The 17,616-nt window shown below is 39.8% G+C and overlaps 1 protein-coding gene across 2 annotated transcripts in view; it reads right to left on the bottom strand.

The window, feature by feature from the left end:
• The window catches only part of ANKFN1 (ankyrin repeat and fibronectin type III domain containing 1), a 313,445-nt gene that overhangs the window by 26,592 nt on the left and 269,237 nt on the right, over positions 1–17,616 (bottom strand). For both annotated transcript variants that reach the window (XM_032429156.1, XM_032429157.1), the window contains 3 exons: positions 11,378–11,544; positions 8,589–8,739; positions 6,889–7,057 (listed from right to left, as the gene is read on the bottom strand). In XM_032429156.1, the coding sequence (XP_032285047.1) occupies positions 6,889–7,057; positions 8,589–8,739; positions 11,378–11,544 (487 nt within the window). The remainder of the gene's footprint in view (positions 1–6,888; positions 7,058–8,588; positions 8,740–11,377; positions 11,545–17,616) is intronic.

The following is a 17,616-nucleotide window of genomic DNA, read 5'->3' as shown; positions in this document are numbered from 1 at the left end:
TACAGCGCTTCACTTTCCCGCGCTAGTGGTTTTTATCCAGAGCCTTTAATGTTACTTTAACAAATGTTACTTTAACATAGTCTTTTGTGGTTTAGCAATGATACATTTGGTAGCCATCACAGAGGAGGGGAGGACAGACTGGAAGCTTCTAATTTTTTTTCTAATGTGAATCACATGCATTTAACAGACAAAATGGTATAAGGGTACAACAATGCATTATCTGGACCATATGATTTGTTAGTAATTTACACACTGAGGCTAATTTTCTGCGGTGTTTTTTCTCCCTCTCTTTTCTATAGGAGATAGTGACAGACTAAAATGCATTTGACACCAACACTAGAAGTTGGATTAGGAGTAGAGTAGAACGTATTTGGGTTTAGGTATCAGACAGAATTGGGTTTGAATCCTAGTTCTGCCAGTTACTACCTGTGTGGCATTGGGCATATAACCTCTGGGAGCCTCAATTTTCCCACATCTAAGATGGATAGTAATGCCTATTTAGGATTAAAACATATCATATATATACGTGCCCAGCACAGCATGTGGCACATACCAGAAACAAAATGAAAAATTTTTTCACACCTTTACCCTAACCCCTCAGAAAGAATGAGGCATTTAGAGTTAGAAAATTGGAACAGGGTTGAGATTAGAATATTCTTCCTAAGGTCTTTACATTAATAAAATCCTAATCAGTCTGGGTCATGGAGCCTAGTTTGGAAGCTAAAAATATCAATAAGATTACCCCCTGTGGTCAGTTTAGTTCCAGGATTCTTTGCCAATGTGTCAGAAGGAACCTGGGCACAAGATGCCCCTCTAAAGATTCCTGGTAGTGAATGAGTTGACAGTTGGAATTCAGAAGTGGTATCCTAAATCATGAAAAATGGGCCTTAGGAATGAGGGTTGAGACTGTGCCATTTCTTGTAAGCCTGTGGCCTGGATTCCATTAGGCTCAATGCCTGGATATCCCACAGGCACCTCAAAACTCATCATTTGTCAAACTGAACTCATCATTTCTCGCCTCCCCCAAACCTGTTCCTTCCCTCATCTTTCCTATTTTGGTAGATGGCAACATTATCCATCTCAGCACCCTATTCAGACTCTCTGGCTCCTCCATCTTGCTCTTCAACCACGTTAAATCAGTCACAAAGTTCTATTGATTTTTAACTCCTCAGTTCCTCTTGCTTCTACTTTCTCTTCTACACCCCTACTGTGGCAGTCTTGGTTCCGGTTCTTATCACTGCCACCTGGACCACTCTCTCAGCTGTCTCATTGCATCTAGTCTAAGCAACCCCCACTTTGGCTCTCCTGCAGTCCATCTTCCATAGAGCTGCTAAAACCCACTAAGACCATATTATTCCTTTTAAACAAATCTTTTCACGACTCCCCATTGCCTACATGATAAAGTCTAGCCTCTTTAGGATGGCATAGGTAGCCCTTTGTGATTCTGACCTTTTTAATTTTTAGTTTCATCTCCTATCATCTTCTCAGATGCCATAAGCATCTGTCACAATGAGCTACTAGGAGTGTATTTAATTGGGCTGCATTTCCTCAGGTCTCCTAGCTTTTGTGCATGCTGTTCCTTCTGCTTAAAATGATTTTCCTTTTTAGCTCTGCCTTTTCTTTCCTTTTCTGAATGTTTCTTTCTAATTCAAGATCTAGCTCAAATATTTTCTCTTTAAGGAAGAACTGGATGTCTTTCCTTCGAAATTCAGCAGCCTACCTATTACAGCAGGGCTTTCATTATATTGGGACTTTTGGTATAGATTTCTCTATCCTCTACTGGATTCTAGGCTTCTGGTGGGCAGATTATGTCTTATTAACATCTGTATGTCCAGCCCCAGGACAGTACTTGGCATACAGTGGCAACTCAGCAAATGTTTGTTGAATGAAATATGCAGCCAAGCACTTAAGTATGAAATATATACCAGGCTTCAAACTGTTTTTAAAAAATACCCCAGTTTTATAATCTCTCTAGTCCAATCAGTATGAATCATAGAACCAAGGAAATCAATAAAATCAACTTCTTATCATAGGCCCGCTGTCAATTGTGACTCCCCATAGGATCAGGAAGGGCAACCTCTCCAGTGCAAGCTAGGCAAATCCTCAAGAGGCCACATCACTGGACAGAGTTTCTAAAGGCTCATGGTACTGCTTTTCTTTTTGTTCCTGGGAACAGTTTAAATAGTGACCCTTGTCGGTTCCCAGGCATGTGCTTGATTACTTCGGCAGTGGAGTGCTATCCTGCTCCTATCCAAAGGATTGGGTATGGGGAGTGTCAGCCCTCAGGCTATGGAGGGGGCATGGGTTTGAAATGTACCACTTTACCTCAGCTCAACCCTGCTCACGGAGATCTCCCATCTGTATGACAGTCCTCCTTTCCCCTACAGTAATCCTGTGAGGGAATAGCCTATGGGTTTGCCCCAGCCAACTCTTTACTCCAGGAGACAGAAGGCTAAGCTCCTTTATCGTTTTGTCCTTGCTAGATCTATGTAGTGCTGGAATAGGCACAGATGCAGTTTTCCGTAGCTGGTTAGCAAGTTATTTATGATCACAGGCCACTGGCAGGAACGTGGTCAGTTTGCCAAATCTCAAATCATTTCACTGGGACAGGGATGACTTGTACAAGTCAAACCGAAATAATAGTGTAAATTTTTTATAATTGACATGTTCCCATAATTTGCACCTTTTCAGGTATCATTAAAATTCCTGTGTTCTTATCATTTTCTGAGTTCTGATTGAATTTCCAGTAATGTTCTCTTTCTCAGAAATGCTTAGTATATCTGTTGACCTTTTACTCTGGACCTATCTATGGAAGGCAGAAGTCCCTACTTATAAAACAAACAAGTAAAAATTGCTTAGGATCTTTCTCGAGGGGCTTAGACCCATTATAGTAAGTCCTTTGAAGTTGTTATTAAATGCTTCGTGGGCTGAAGTCTAATGGAAGAAGTATGGTAATCAGTACGATAATCTGCTTCTTGGAAAGCTCTGATTGCTTGGAGATAAGGTAGAGTCTGTCATGATTCTTCCTGAGGCCCAGCAATCTTAAAAATTGTTGCTGGTGGTGCTGAAGTATAATAAACATTATGCTAGAGTGTACTAATTTCCTGCTACTGGCAACATTTCCTCCTGATCTCTAGAAAAGACTAACAGAATTGTGTATGTCGGTGGAACCATGCCCAATCAGGTGATCTTTTCTGGAAACTTACATGGTTCTCATTAATCAGTTGCATCACCTATAATATGATAATGAAGGAGGACCAGGAGAATATGAAGGTATATGTTATTCTAGGAAAAAACATCTTAAAGTCAGGAACTATTGAGACCCAGGCTTTGATCTATGGCTTGGCTTTCGTAGATGAAGGATAATATCTGATAGTCTTATATAGCTTTTAATATTAAGAAGAGGTAAGACAGGTCAAAGAGACAGGCACTGTTGGATTCTATTACTATAACTACATCCCTATTTTGTAAGTTCCTAATATGTCATTTTCTCTGTGTTCTAGGCAGTATTACTTCAAGTGTGGTCCATGGATTGACAGCACAGTATCAGCTGAGAGCTTGTTAGAAAAGCAAATTCTCCAGTCCCCATCCCAGACCTACTGACTGCATCTCTGGGGTGGGGCTCCAGGATTCTCTTTTAGCATGCTCGCCAAGTGATTCTTAATGCACATTAAAGTTTTGGAAGCAGTGTTTTAGGGCATCATATCCTAAAGTGTGTTTTCTTAGTTTTTTAGTAAGTGCCACACCAAAAATGCTTCCAGTCATGGTCAAATGAATTTAGAAAATGCTGGGTTAAACAAAGTTAAGCTTTTTAGTTTTTATTTTTTCATGGGGGGTACCAGATTTTGTAGACCTTCTAATATGTTACTCTACTGCTCAAAATTCTCTATTGGACTCCCAACACGCTTAAAGTAGAATCCAAAGTCCTTATCACAGCCTATGAGGCCCTGCATGATCTGGCTGTTGACTCTCTGATCTCATTTCCTATCTTTGTTGCTCTTGCTTACTACACTTCACCTACACTGATTTTTTTAGCCAAGCACACTCTTGCTTTAAAGCCTTTGCACTTGTCATTCCCACTGCAGGGAAATCTCAGGTCTCTGCTTACATGTTTTTTCTTTAGAGAGACATTCCCAGGTCATCCTATACAAAATTGTAGCTCCTGTCACTTCACTCCAGTCCCTTACCCTAATTTATTTTTTATCACAGCGCTCACTACTGTCTGACATTTACAGTATTGTTTGTTCATTGGTTTGCTGTTTGTCTCCCTCACGAGAACGTAAGCTTCATGGATCTGTTCACTGCAGATCCTTTAGTACCTGGACTAGTGCCCAACACAGTGTAGGTTACTTAATAAATATTTATTGAATTAATGAACAAATGAGTGGAGAGAGGAAATTGAAGAATAGACAGTAACAATAGTAGGACAAAGTACGGCTGCCCAGGAAAAGTGTGTTAGCCTCCCAGAAAGCAGGATAGAGAGGACACTTGCAGGGATTGGTCCTCCAGGGTCTTAGGAGTCATACACTATTATGAATGATCCCAAATCTTTGATTGTTACCATGAAGACCACTGAGACATGGGAAAATGAACTTCATATATTTTTGTCTGTAATCATGGAACAGTAATGACCATTTCACACAGAATGGACTCCCAGTTAGCTCTCCAATGAAGTATTTTCCTTAGTTCTTTTCCCTATCAATTATCTATCCCTGGGAAATCATTCACTTTCATGGCTTCAGCTGTTATTAATAGACACTGGCCAAATTTCTGTGTTTACTACCCAACCTTCTCTCCTGTATTTCTACTGTCAAATGGACATGTCTACTTGGATGTTGAATTTGCACCTTCAGATTCAAGATAGAGCTAAAAGCATCATCTTCTTCCCTAAGCCATATTCCTCTCTGATTTTCTTACTTTTGGTAATGGCAGCAATATCCTCACAGTCTTTGAGGCTGAAAACCATGGGAGTACTGTAGAAGTCTCTAGACTTCACCTTTTCTTATTCAAACAGTTGCTCAATCTTGTATATTACTCCCAATGTTTCTTATATCTGTATTTGTTTCCTTTTTGGGGGTTTTGTTTCTGTCCTAATACTGGACTATTATAAACACCCCTGAACTATCCCCCCCAACCGTGCTCTCAATCCATCTTAAACAGATTCCTCAGCCTGATTCTTAAGATACTGCCCAGTATGGCCACGACTTGTCCAGACTTCTTTATGTCCACTGTTTCCTCACATCCTTTCTCTGATCTAGCCAAACTGGACCATTTATTCTTTTTCCAACTCTTTCTGAGATCTTTTGTTCCACGTCTTCACTCATTCTGCTCCCACTGACAAGAAAGGTTTTCTCATTGTCCATGTTTATTAGTATCCTGTCCATTCTTTAACACCGACATCAAATACCCTCTCCTCCAAGGTGGCTTTCTGATACTTTCTTTGAGAAAAATGTGTTTTATTTTTTCGATATCACTTATGATTTTGGCACATCCTACCTCATTTAATAATAATTTGTATCCTTATTTTACTGCTACCACTGTACTGAAAGCCCCTTGCAGGCAGGGCCTTTGTCTTACTCATCTCTGAATCTCCACAGTAGGTATCTAACATATATTTATTGACTTGAAATGAAATACCATGACCCAAATTATATTTTGTAATAGCAATGCAGTCATATCATGGACTAATAATGTTCTTTGGATGGAGAACTCATTGGATGGGGATATTCACATCCAGGCCTCTTGGGAGTGGTATGCCGATGTTATTAATCATTTGACACAGAAAAGGTGCAGAAAGGTTAAGTGATTGTCACCTTCACACAATAGAGGACCCAGAACTCTCAAGTCCTAGTCTGCAAGTCTGATTCAGGCTTCTCTTAATAACTCTTCCTCCTCTGGAAAATAATAATTGCTATTGTTCAGTTTTTTCGGCATCTGAACTGCTCGGAGCAAGGGAAACTGAAAGGCTTAATCTGTTTATCCTCAAGGGATAAATTCAGATTCAGATGCCCAGGCCGCAAAATGGCAGTTGCTTTTTCTGCTTCTAAATCTGGTGTCTGGGGAGCAATCCTAAGAGAGTCTGCCTCCATTCCACCCATCCAGCACTCACCCTCCCACAAATCTTACAATTCATATGAACTGATGGAAGTCCTGCTAATTGCCTCTTATTGGCCTGTTATAAGATGAAGCATGGGGAAGAGACAAAGCCTCCCTATTCACATTCTCAGTGGGCAGCAGCGGTCTCTGCAAAAATAGAGGAACTGGGGCCTAGGCTATTCAGTTTTGAAAGTCAGGACAAGATCTTCCACCATTCAGAATCCCACATTATAATCCCACATTATAATCACAATATTGCATCCTGGGAGACCCTGTCAGTTTTTTCAAATGGTCTGCTAGAAATTTAGCCTGTTTAATATTACAGTCTATTTAATAAATCAATACTACTCATTGACTTTTTTTCCCTCCAGAGTGATACACACTTTACATTTTAATTTCACTATTTTTTTTTTCCCATTTGGAGGTGAGAGAGAGAGTGAGAGAGAGAAAGAGAGAGAAGGGGCAGTGCTTTTCATGAAAATATTAGTTCTTGTATTCATGTTTTAAGAAAGCAAAGGGAAGGCAAGAACTGCAGCCTGATAACTGAACACTCTGTTTAGAATTCCCTCCTCTCCATTGGACCTTAGCTAGGTTTCAATAATTATTGCTCAGGCACATAGTCTTGGAGCTTTGCTTTCTCTCAGACTTGTACACAGTTCTAGGAAGGGTTGTTGCCAAAGCCATCATGTGATTTATTGACCCTCCACTGGGACAAGGGGGAACAGATATAACTTTGTGATTTTATTATAAGGAGGCTGGGTTAATATTTCTAGGTGAAACAAGCTACTATACCAAGTTCAAACATCTGAAGAGGGAGGTTAAGAAACCCTGAGTGTGGGGTGTAAGGATTATTCTGTCCTGGGGCTGTACAGACGTCGTCTGAGGCAGGGAGCAGGAGAAGAAAGGACACATTGTGACCCATTTCCAACACCTCCTGTGTGTAGAGGCGGAAGTTCCTTGCCTGCAGAGGGACACGCGCGGAGGAAAAATAGGAGAGTTACAACATGGCACTTACATAAACAACACCAAACTGGCATAAAACATCTAACAAAATTACACGACTTCAAGCTTGGAATTTTTATACAACATAAATATTAGGGTTCAGCCCATTTAATAATGCTATATAAAATCAAGATTTAAGGCAGTAATGTTCCATATAAACTCTGAAAACAACATTTATGCTTCTTATAAAAGCAGAAAATGATTGCATTCTGTGGGTTTTTCAAAATGATGAATATAATTACATGAAGCAACAAAAATGGATTGAATTAAAAATCTACTAGTTTCAATTTAAGTTGGTTAAGGGGGAAAAATGTAGTTTCTGGCCAAGGACTGAAAAAATTTTACAAGTATCCAAAAAGAAAAAAAATGTTGTATGCACTCTTAGGCAGTTAGGCAGCCCTCTCCCAACATGTGTATGTAGCCCAAGAGTCACCAATGAAATATGAGCTGCTTCAAACCTGCTAAGCTCAAGAAACCCTTTAATAGTATCTACTGTCACAAGTAGAGCTGGTGTGTTTTTTTCTCCTCCTGAGTACATGGCCACCCCTGGAATAATCCAGTTGCTCCCCTAGTGCCTTTATGGCATCTTGTACAATTTATTCTTCATCAGTGTTGGCTGTTTTGGACTAACCTTGCAGTACTGACTTATAATCCAAGCAGTACCCCAATGGAAGAACACTCTTGGAGTCTCTAATCTATGTCCCTGTGTCCATGGGTCATGGGCCAATTCTGGGTGATAGTCTTCCTGTTTTATAGGTTAAACTTGGTTGATTTTGTGTGTGTGTGTGTGTGTGCGTGTGCGTGTGTGCCTGCACACATATGTGTGTGCTGGGTATGGGGAAATGGTGAACTAGGCCAAAAAGAAAAAAAAGAGAAAAGAATTCAGCCTAATGCTACATCATGTTAACTTACTAGACAGAGCCCAATAAACTTTTACTATTCTCTTCTGTGCCAACAGTTTTTCCTGAAGTTCCTTATTAGTAGAGAGGTTAGATTTGCACATTTTGATTTAGATAAGACAATAACTTTGACAGTAAATTCTCTATTTGTGAAAAGATAGCATGGCATAACCTTGGCATTGCTATAGGTTATACTACCACTAGTCTGCTGTTCTGAGAGAAAACATTTGTCTATCTAACTAAATGTGTACTTATTATTTATTCTCCTTGATTTGTGCTATCCTGAAGTTGAGACTTGGTGTCTTTTCAAGGTGGGCTGGCCAGTGATTTTTCCTTGCTTGGCTAGACCACAGTAAAGCTGGGTCCAGGAGCTGTGGAAGAGGTCAATATGCAGGAGATAGAGAAAAGGGGCAGAAGTGCAGTCTGTGTCCACTTGTAGGCGTCAAATTCAAAGTGTGCAGCATGTGCAAAGTGGTATTTAAATCAATGAAAATGAACTCATATATCTATTTTTTTTTACCTCTTAAGTTTTATACACAATGCAGTTTCCATTAGCCATAAAAAGAAGATAAAAATGGTAAAGACTAGTACCTGGTGTAGAGGTATATTGATCTGCTTAAGGAGAGCTTTCACTGCCATCTGGAGCTCGTAGAAGAACAATTGCATGGGGCAGTCAGAAGTATGATCCACACTTTCCATAGATTCAGAGCCAGAAAGCTTTTGGACCCATTCCCACTCCTCTCTGTATGTTGAGTCAAGTTAAAATTAGAAATATAACAAAAGTTCAGAACACAGCTCAGAACATTTTTAATGTATATGTCCAGAACCTGGATAACCAATTTTTGGTGGTTAAAACTCAATACAATTCATGAAATTTGAACTTTTTGCCACCCAAATGGAATTTAAAATGAGCTTTTGCTAATTTAAACTTAGTTCACCTACCAAACCACATATACCTCAGAACAGCAGGTCTAATTTGTATCAGTTAGTTTCTGAGATTGGAGCTTTGAAATATTTGGTAATAATTTCCTGACTATCTTCATTTTTCTTTCCCTGAAGATCCTCTGTAAATTCTAAGACCCTGCATTTTACCACAGGGGCATCTGCTGGTTAATTCAGCAGTTGGGTAACCACAGGACTCTGGTCCAACTCAGGCAACAAACCACATGGCACATTTCAACCCTGGCCTGTTGTAATCATGGGGACTATTTTGGCTTCTTACCCCTTCCAAGAGCTTGAGGAGAATCACGAACAGGAACACCAGACAATTCCAATAAAAGGAACCAGGGGACACACATCACTGTTTCTATCCTCCTTTCAAACCAGTCATCTGTGTTTTTATTCTGCGTGCTTTGTAATCCTTCCTAATGAACTTTTCCAAATGTCATGCAGAAGGGAGGGGAAAAGAATGATGGTGGAGAAAACACATCTGGTTTGTCCCCCAAAGGCCGCTTTTCAAAAGGAGCTTGAAAAGATCAAGGTAAATGCCTCCTGGGAACATTGTTTCCACAGGTATGCTAGCGCAAGTCTCTAAACACATTCATTTGGCCCAGTTTTTCCTTTCTCTAACTCTGCAGGGAGCAGCAATATGCTCTCAGGAGCAGGCTAGAGAGGGAAGGAAAGCCCTCCTCTCTGGGCACGGAAAGAGAGGAGGTGCTAACATATGTTCCCACCAGTGTGAAAACCCTCTGAGGGCTCTCCCCAGTGGGCTATACCAGCCTGGGCTCCAGTCTGTGTGTCAGAAAATGAAATTGATTGTGACATGAGCTTTTCATCAGAAAACAATGTCTTTTAACCAAGTACCCTCTTAGAAAAGTTTTTGTGTTCAAGATACCTGTTTCCTTTCAATTCCCACACTGGAAAACACTGTGGAAAATCTACCCTATTGTCCCACTAAGAGAAACAAAATAAAAATTAAATCCTACTTCAATCTGGTATGCGGTTGGCTTCACAAATAATTGAAATCTTTGAGAACCTGCTTGAGAGTTATTTCTTTTCTCCCATCACTGATATTGAACTAAACGAGGGGGTTCTGACTAGCACAAGCTTTCACAAAACCTAACGGAGCACATTGCTAAAATAGCATCTGTAATAGAATTAGAGAATAAATTACCAGTAGGAATACCATGAAACATCTACCACTAACTAAGAAGTTTAGTCTATAAGGATGAGGGAGATGGAACTGGCAAGAGTGAAGGCTACTGGAATCTTTTGTAAAAATGAAACTTGGATCCTTGTCAAGGGGAAATTAGTTGGCATAACCACTAAAAGATAGAGTCTAAACCTTTAAGACACAAATCTAGAAAACGGATGAAAGTAACCATTGCTGAGTCAACCCACAAATGAGCCATGTAACCTCTTGGGAAGGATTGATAAGATAACCAAAGTTCCCGTAGAAGTGACCACCAGATGGCAGACTTAAGGCCTGGGTGTAGTTGATAGGTGAAAAATGGGAATATGGCAGCTAGTGAGTTCTTTGAAGAGTCCATCATCATTTCCTTTGTTGTCATCAAATAGTATTTAATAAACAATACACTATAGTTAATAAGCTCTTGCCACTTTATGGACCAAATTTTAAATGACCAAATTAGAATTCTTTTTGGTTAAGCAAATCCATAGGTATAACTAAAATCTGGGGATCTAATTTGTACTCTGAAGCCTGATGAAGTCTGGAGAGTTCTTTTTCTTATCTATTCTGTCCTTTTTTTCAGGTTGAGCACAATTCAGTTCATTATAGTAGGCTTTCAGAGGCCTGCTGGAGGGCTGGTTGTAAATCTGAGCCAGATTACCAAGATTGGGCAACTTTCCCAAAGCTAACAGGGTAATTCACCATAATGCCAAACCATAGTGCAGTTTCCAGAAGCACAGGCCTTGTTACTTTTTTTTTTTTAGAGAACTATAAAGAGTACAGGAAACATACAAAGTCCTCAGGCCAGAGGGTTAGGGGTGGGGAGAATGAGGATAGGGGGATTCTTTAAGGGGAAATCAGTTGCTCTACCAGAACCCATTTCCACAAGTGATACTTTTTTAAAAAATGACTTACTAAGTTGTGAAGAAAAGATACTGGAAATAGAAGGTTGAAAGAAAAGGGCATTTATTCATTAGCCAGTTGAGTATCAGTGGTTGCACCATGAATACCACAGAGAGGAAAGTGAAAGGAGTGTGCCCCTCCTTCATGGGCTCACTCCTTCCACCAACCACCACCACAAATCCTCCTTATCCTGACATTAAAATGCAGCTAAGCCTCTGCCCCGGTGTGCTGGCACCTGGGGACATCTCACCACAGAAACTACACCATGTCAGTTTCCTTCTGACATATCAAACCCATCATTTGAGCCATTGTTTCATCACAAGGAAAATCCGGACTTCTCACAACTTACTTGGAAATGTTATTATTTTCACGGATCTTCACGTGGCAGAGAATGTTGGGCAACTTTTGGGTAACTAGAACTTTGATCTGATCCACAGAGCTACACAGCTTTAGGTAACCCAGATATAATCCAGGAGAGAGACGCTGATGACTCCTTTTGTGATAAGAGAGAATATCCTGTAGGGTGAAGAACAAAACAACACATAAAACCCTTGAAAAGGTAATCTGAAAACCTTTTCTTTTCTTAGGTGCACTGTGTCATAAATTAAAGGAGCTGTAGCTAAGCAATAAGGTGAGAAGCCTTGGATACTACCATGAATGCTGGGGACGTGTTGGCTTACCTTCAGGAGAATTATCATCCAAGTCAACTAATCAATCATTAATATAGCCTGCATGCATCCTATTTCCCTCAGTTTTTGGATCCGGGGTAGGTATGTGGGTTGTGACTGGGAATGGGAAACTAGAAAACTAGAATTCATAATTTCTGTCCTTGCAGGGCTTATTGTTTAGCTGCGGGGAAACAGAAATTTGCAAGTGTAAAAGCTGACAAAGCAGTATAGGAAGCCTCATTATTTCAGAATAGTTGGTATCTAGGAAAGGTCTTATTATTAAATGACATCATGACTTGGTTGCTTCTTTATCCTGAAAAATGAAATAAAAAGTAATAGCAGATTTATTTATATCATTAACACTTAAGTTGTAGTTATTCATTAATTCTGAGGATGAAGAAAGAAGTATTGATTCCTTTTTTTTTTTTTTGGCTTAGTTTTCTTAGACTAAATTGTATGATAGTTGAAATGCTATTCCTCACATTTAACTTTCACAACATGATCATGAAGAGGATATTTTTGCAAGAGTATTTGAAATCTTCATATTTTTTCCCTGGCTTTTAAAAAATGTTGATATTCAGGTCATTCTCATAAGGTTCTTGTTCATTTTGTGTTCTTCAATTGTTAACTGGCCTACCGTTGCTAGATTCTTAATTGTCAGTAGCTTTGCCTGTGATTTGATTAGGTCTCCACATCATCTTCATCAGCTTCACGAAATTCTGTATCTTTTATAAGATTTTAAAATTTGTCTTGTAATAGATTTGCCTTGAATTTGCATTGTATTTTCACATCATAATATTCCACAGGCAGCACAGACTGAATGAAGTTGTTGGTGCAACAGGAAGTGCCAGCCTAGTTAGGCACAGAGGGATGTTTGAGTGGAGTCTTGTTTTATATGTGGTCAGCTCTCTAGTTGTGACTTTTGCTTCCCTATATAACTGCAGGAACTCAGACAGTGAATAATTAGAAATATGTATCAGTAGGTAAGACGTTTTTAAACCTTTGGGCAGTGGGGGAACTGGAAACACAGAGTTAGGAGTGATGAACCAAGGAAGAATTCCTGTAGGCCAGAGTGTAGCCTGGTTTTCCAAGGGAGTGAAAAGAAGGAACCAACCCTACCATGAAATGCAGGGAAAATTAAAAGGAAGAGAAAATCAAACATTTAAACTTGTACAGAGTTCTATATGGAACAGAGAGGTATGAAGCCTTCCTTGACCTGTATACTCTGAAGGAGTGATCCCTCCTTTGTAGAATTCACCATCTGCAACATCTAACATATACTATTGTGAATTATCTCCTCTGTCCCACCCTTTATCAAACATAGTGAGTTCCAAGCACTACAAGAGACACTGAGGTTTCGGGTGAATGTGATGTGATCCTTACTTTTGAAGAGGTTGAGAAAGATGAGTAAATAAATGACCACAATATTCTGAAATCTGTTTTATAATAGAGGCAATGGAGGCATACAGAGGAAAGAATACTTACTATTTTTCCTCTTTTATGTTCTTTTCTTGAACCAGACTATGAAATTAGTGGCAGTATTATGTTTTCTATTGCTTTGTGTCCTTAGTACCCAGTGCTATTTCTGTTTATAATAGATATACAACATGTGGAAGTTAGGACAGGTCCCTAAGCCAGAACATAGGAGAATAGCAGAAGAGGGACAAAATAAGAATGGTCACAGTTGGGAGGAAGGCATAACTAGCAGGTACAGAAAAGCAAAGGCTAAGTAACTTTTATGATACTTGGCAAAGAAAAAAAAAGACTAGAAAAATTGGATTTTGTGATCAAGAAGGAAGGAATTTTTATTAATGTCAGGAGATGGATAAAGCAGAACTTTTTGATGTCTTCTATTTTATCTCTTTAGAAAAGATCACAGGTAAATAGTTGACTGGGGGAAGTTTAGTCAAAGTGAAATTTTGAGAAATGAACAGGTAATAAGAGAGAAAAGAATGAGAGAAGGAAATGGGTGAAGTTAATGAGAGAAGGGGAAATGGAAGTATTCAGATCAACAGAATTGGATGATATGCACCCTAGGGATACTTGCTGTACAAGCAGATGTGGCCACAAACCCACAGGTCATTATTTTTGAAAAGTGATGGGGAACTGGAAAAGTCCCTAGAGACTAGAAAAGGGCAAAGATACCTATCTTTGAAACAGGAAGGGGAGAAACACAGGATGACCCTGGTAATTAAAGACCGCCAACTTATTGATCTTTGAGCAAAGTGAGAAAGAACCATCAAGTAATCAATTTGCAGTTATCAAGAAATCCTGAGACACTAAATAGGAGTCAACATGGTTTTGTGAAGGGCAAAACAGACAGACAACAAAAGGGCAGAATCCATAGACCAGGGAGGAGTCTCCAGTGTAATCTGTTTCACTAGGTAATCTGGGAAAAGTAGAATCTTGACCACATTTAATAAGCTGACTATCTGGGTTGAGGATTTGTGGATGATGGAGATGGTGTGGGAACAGCAGACATGTTGAGTGATGGCCCAGTAGGGACTCGTCCTGAGGGCCTGTCTCTTTAGCTTATTTATTGATGTTCCAGACAAAGAAATGAAGAACGTGAGTATCAAAATTGCAGGTCCCAAATCTGTTGTGGTTTTGATTTTCTAGAAAATAGTAATAAAACTCTGAATGATCCTATGCATTGGAAAAATAAGCCTATCATAATTAGAGTTGAAACTTAATAAAAAAATGTGTTTGTAAAGACCCAAACCCAGGAGTACAAATACAGGATGGGTATAAGAGAAAAATATGTGGGGGTTAGAATAACCACAAATAGAATGAGTTAGGAACACACTGTGGTTACGTAAAAACCCACACCATTCTTAGATGGAGTAATTTACTCTTTCATTTTTTAAAAAAGACTGAGCATCTGCCTGTGTTTTCCTGCCTTTACTAATGTTTTTGGAGCCTGAGAATTGTATGGGAAGAGAAAGAAACTGTCCCATTCACCTAATCTGAGGTAACTAGGAAGGCCTCCTAAACCAAATCCAATGCCTGTGGGCCTATATATTGCCTGATTTGACTTCTAATCTGTTTTTCTAGCCTTTTTCTCCATTACAGTCCTTTTGTGTCTCTTATCTCCAGCCAAAAAGGATTGCTTTTTCCTTCCTCAGACGTGTCCTAATCTCTGTTCTTTGGTTCTTTGTTAGTTCATGAATTCACTCACTCTACAACTTTTATTGGGCACCTACTATGAATCAGGTGTTGTGCTAGAATATTAATGAATCGATGAGATGTGATCCTCCCCTTCACGGAACTCAGATTTCAGTGTGTGAGAGAGACATGTAGCCAAGTTTTTCTAACTCAGTGTGATAAGGGTTGTGTAAGGTCCATTGTGGTCCCAAGGGAGGCTTAGATCTACTTTTCCACCTTATGCCTCATTTCTCTACCATGCCCTCTAATTTAATTCTAATTTCTTCCTTCCTCTCTCCTTCACTTCCTTTCTCCTTTTCTCCCTTCCTCACTCTCTTACTCCCTCCCTCCTACTCCTCTCCCTCCCTCTCTCCTCCTTTCTCCCTACCCTCTCTCTCTCTTTCTCTCTCTCTTTTTTTCTCCACCTGGTGAACTTAATTTACCCTTCATGGCTCAGCCAAATGTCACCTCTTCTACAACGCCTTCCCTGATATTTCCAGGGAGAATTAATAGCTGCTTTGTCTGTACGCCCATAGTACGCTGTTTGTACTGCTATCAGGCTCTGGTTTAATTCTGCCTTGTATTACCTTGATTTGTTTACAAGTCTGTCTCCCTCCCTTGACTGAACTCCTTGAGAGCAGGGACCTTGACTTATTCATTTGTTTTTCCTATAGCACCTAGAAGAGTTCCTGGCACCTAGTTGGTGCTGAAAAAATGTTTATTAAATATGAAGTGAGAGGCCCAGAGGTAGTGGAGTCTGGGGCTGGGCCTCTGGGAGAGAATATGCTATGCTGGTGCAGGGACCAGGAAGGGTATATCCAACCACTCTCCATTGATCAGGTATCCTAACAGCTTGTTAGAGGAATGATAGATGCTTTTCTAGTAACTACAGGGCTTTTGTTTTATTGCAGAGGGGATGGAAACTGAATTGTCCAGGGATAGCAAAGGTCATAAAATGGTGGCCCGGGTCTTTGAGGGCCCAAGATTATACGGACTACAAAAAATTACAATTTTTTAGTATTTATTTATTTGAGAGAGAAAAAGTGAGCGAGAGAGAGAGAGCATGAGCGGGGGCAGGGGAGGAAGGAGAGGGAGAAGCAGACTCCCTGCTGAGCAGGGAGCCTGATGTGGCTTGACCCAGGATCTGGAATCATGACCTGAGCCGAAGGCAGACACTTAACTGACTGAGTCATGCAGGCACCCCAAGAATTTAAATTTTCTAAATTATTTTCTAACTCTTAAAAATAAAGAGATTTTAATTCAAAACTCTAGATATTCCAAAACTCTAGATTTAGCTGGAAAAATGTTGAAATGAAAACATTTCAACATTGGGACCACTTTCTTCCACTGCAGTTAGCTGAGGCTGAATGGGCTATTCTTTAGATGGGACAAGGGCCCTCTGGATTACTGTAGTTTCTGTTGCTTCTGCTTGCTTCTTTCTTTCTTTTTTTTTTAAATTGAAATATAATTCACATACTATAACATTCACCCTTTTAAGGTGTGAGATTCTGTGTTTTTTTCCTATGTTCACAAGCTTGTGTGACTATCAGCACTACCTAATTCCAGATCATTTTCATCACTCCACAAAGAAGCCTTGCATTCATTAGCTGTCATGCTCTAGTCCCTCCTCCATCATCTGCTTTCTGTCTCTGTGGGTTTGCATATTCTGGATATTTCATATAAATGGAATTGTACAATATGTGGCATTTTGTGCCTGGCTTCTTTCACTTAACATAATGTTCTCAACGTTAACGTTCATACACTTTGCAGCATGGATTAGTACTTCACTCATTTTTATGGCTGAATAATATTCCATTTATGGATATACCACTTTTTTCATCCATTCATTAATTGTTGGACATTTGGTTGTTCCACCACTCTTTGGCTACTTGAATAATTCTGCTCTGAACATTGCTAAACAAGTTTTTGTGTGAACCCAATTGTTCCTCATGTCCAGCTCGACTGGCTCATTTTCATTCCTCTTCCTGATTCCTATAGTTTTTGATTCCCATGTTAGGGGCTGCTTGGAGGTAGAAAGAGCAGGAATGTGTTGGAAAAAAGAAACAACAACAGAAAAGGGCTGAAGAGATAGTAGGTCCTGGGTATAGCAGGGATAAGTAGATACAGGGTGATAAGGAACGGCTAAGGAGGAGGAGAAGGAGAACAAGGCTCAGAGGGGACAGAAGGCAGGCTTCACAGGCTTCTCTAAGATGATACCTTTTTTTTCAAGGATTCAGAGAAAAGGAGGGAGAGGGTGTGTAAAGCAGCTTGGCAGAATGGGAAGGGGACCTGGCTAGGAGTCAGAAGATTTGGGTCCTAGTTTCTCCTCTTTTGCTTTTTGGCTTATATGACCTTGACGAGTTATTTCCCTGAAATCCGTAGCTTCATCTGTGAATGGGACACAGTAAAACTGCCCACTCAGTCTCGCTGGGTTTTCACGAAGATCAAATGATATTATAGATGTGACAAAGTGTTATAAACTTGAAAATATAGTACAAATGTGAAAGATTAATCTTCAAAGAAGAGTTCACCTGTGAAGTTTCCAGTTATTAAGGTGACCCTGGAGATCAATGTCTGAGTAACTCAGCACCTGAGAGGGGCCTCCCTATTGGAAATACTCTCATTGCCAATTAGTTTGCTCAGAGGGACTCTAATTTGTTCATGATAACTCTTCTCCTTCCCAGACAAGTGTGGGAAGGATTTCTTTCTTTCTTTCTTTCTTCTTTCTTTCTTTCTTTCTTTCTTTCTTTCTTTCTTTCTTTCTTTCTTTCTTTCT

This window comes from Phoca vitulina, unplaced genomic scaffold (genome assembly GCF_004348235.1).
Source record: "Phoca vitulina isolate PV1807 unplaced genomic scaffold, GSC_HSeal_1.0 scaffold40, whole genome shotgun sequence".
Lineage (NCBI taxonomy): Eukaryota > Metazoa > Chordata > Mammalia > Carnivora > Phocidae > Phoca > Phoca vitulina.
The sequence above is the reverse complement of the archived record's forward strand: the minus strand, read 5'-3'. Positions and strand labels throughout refer to the sequence as shown.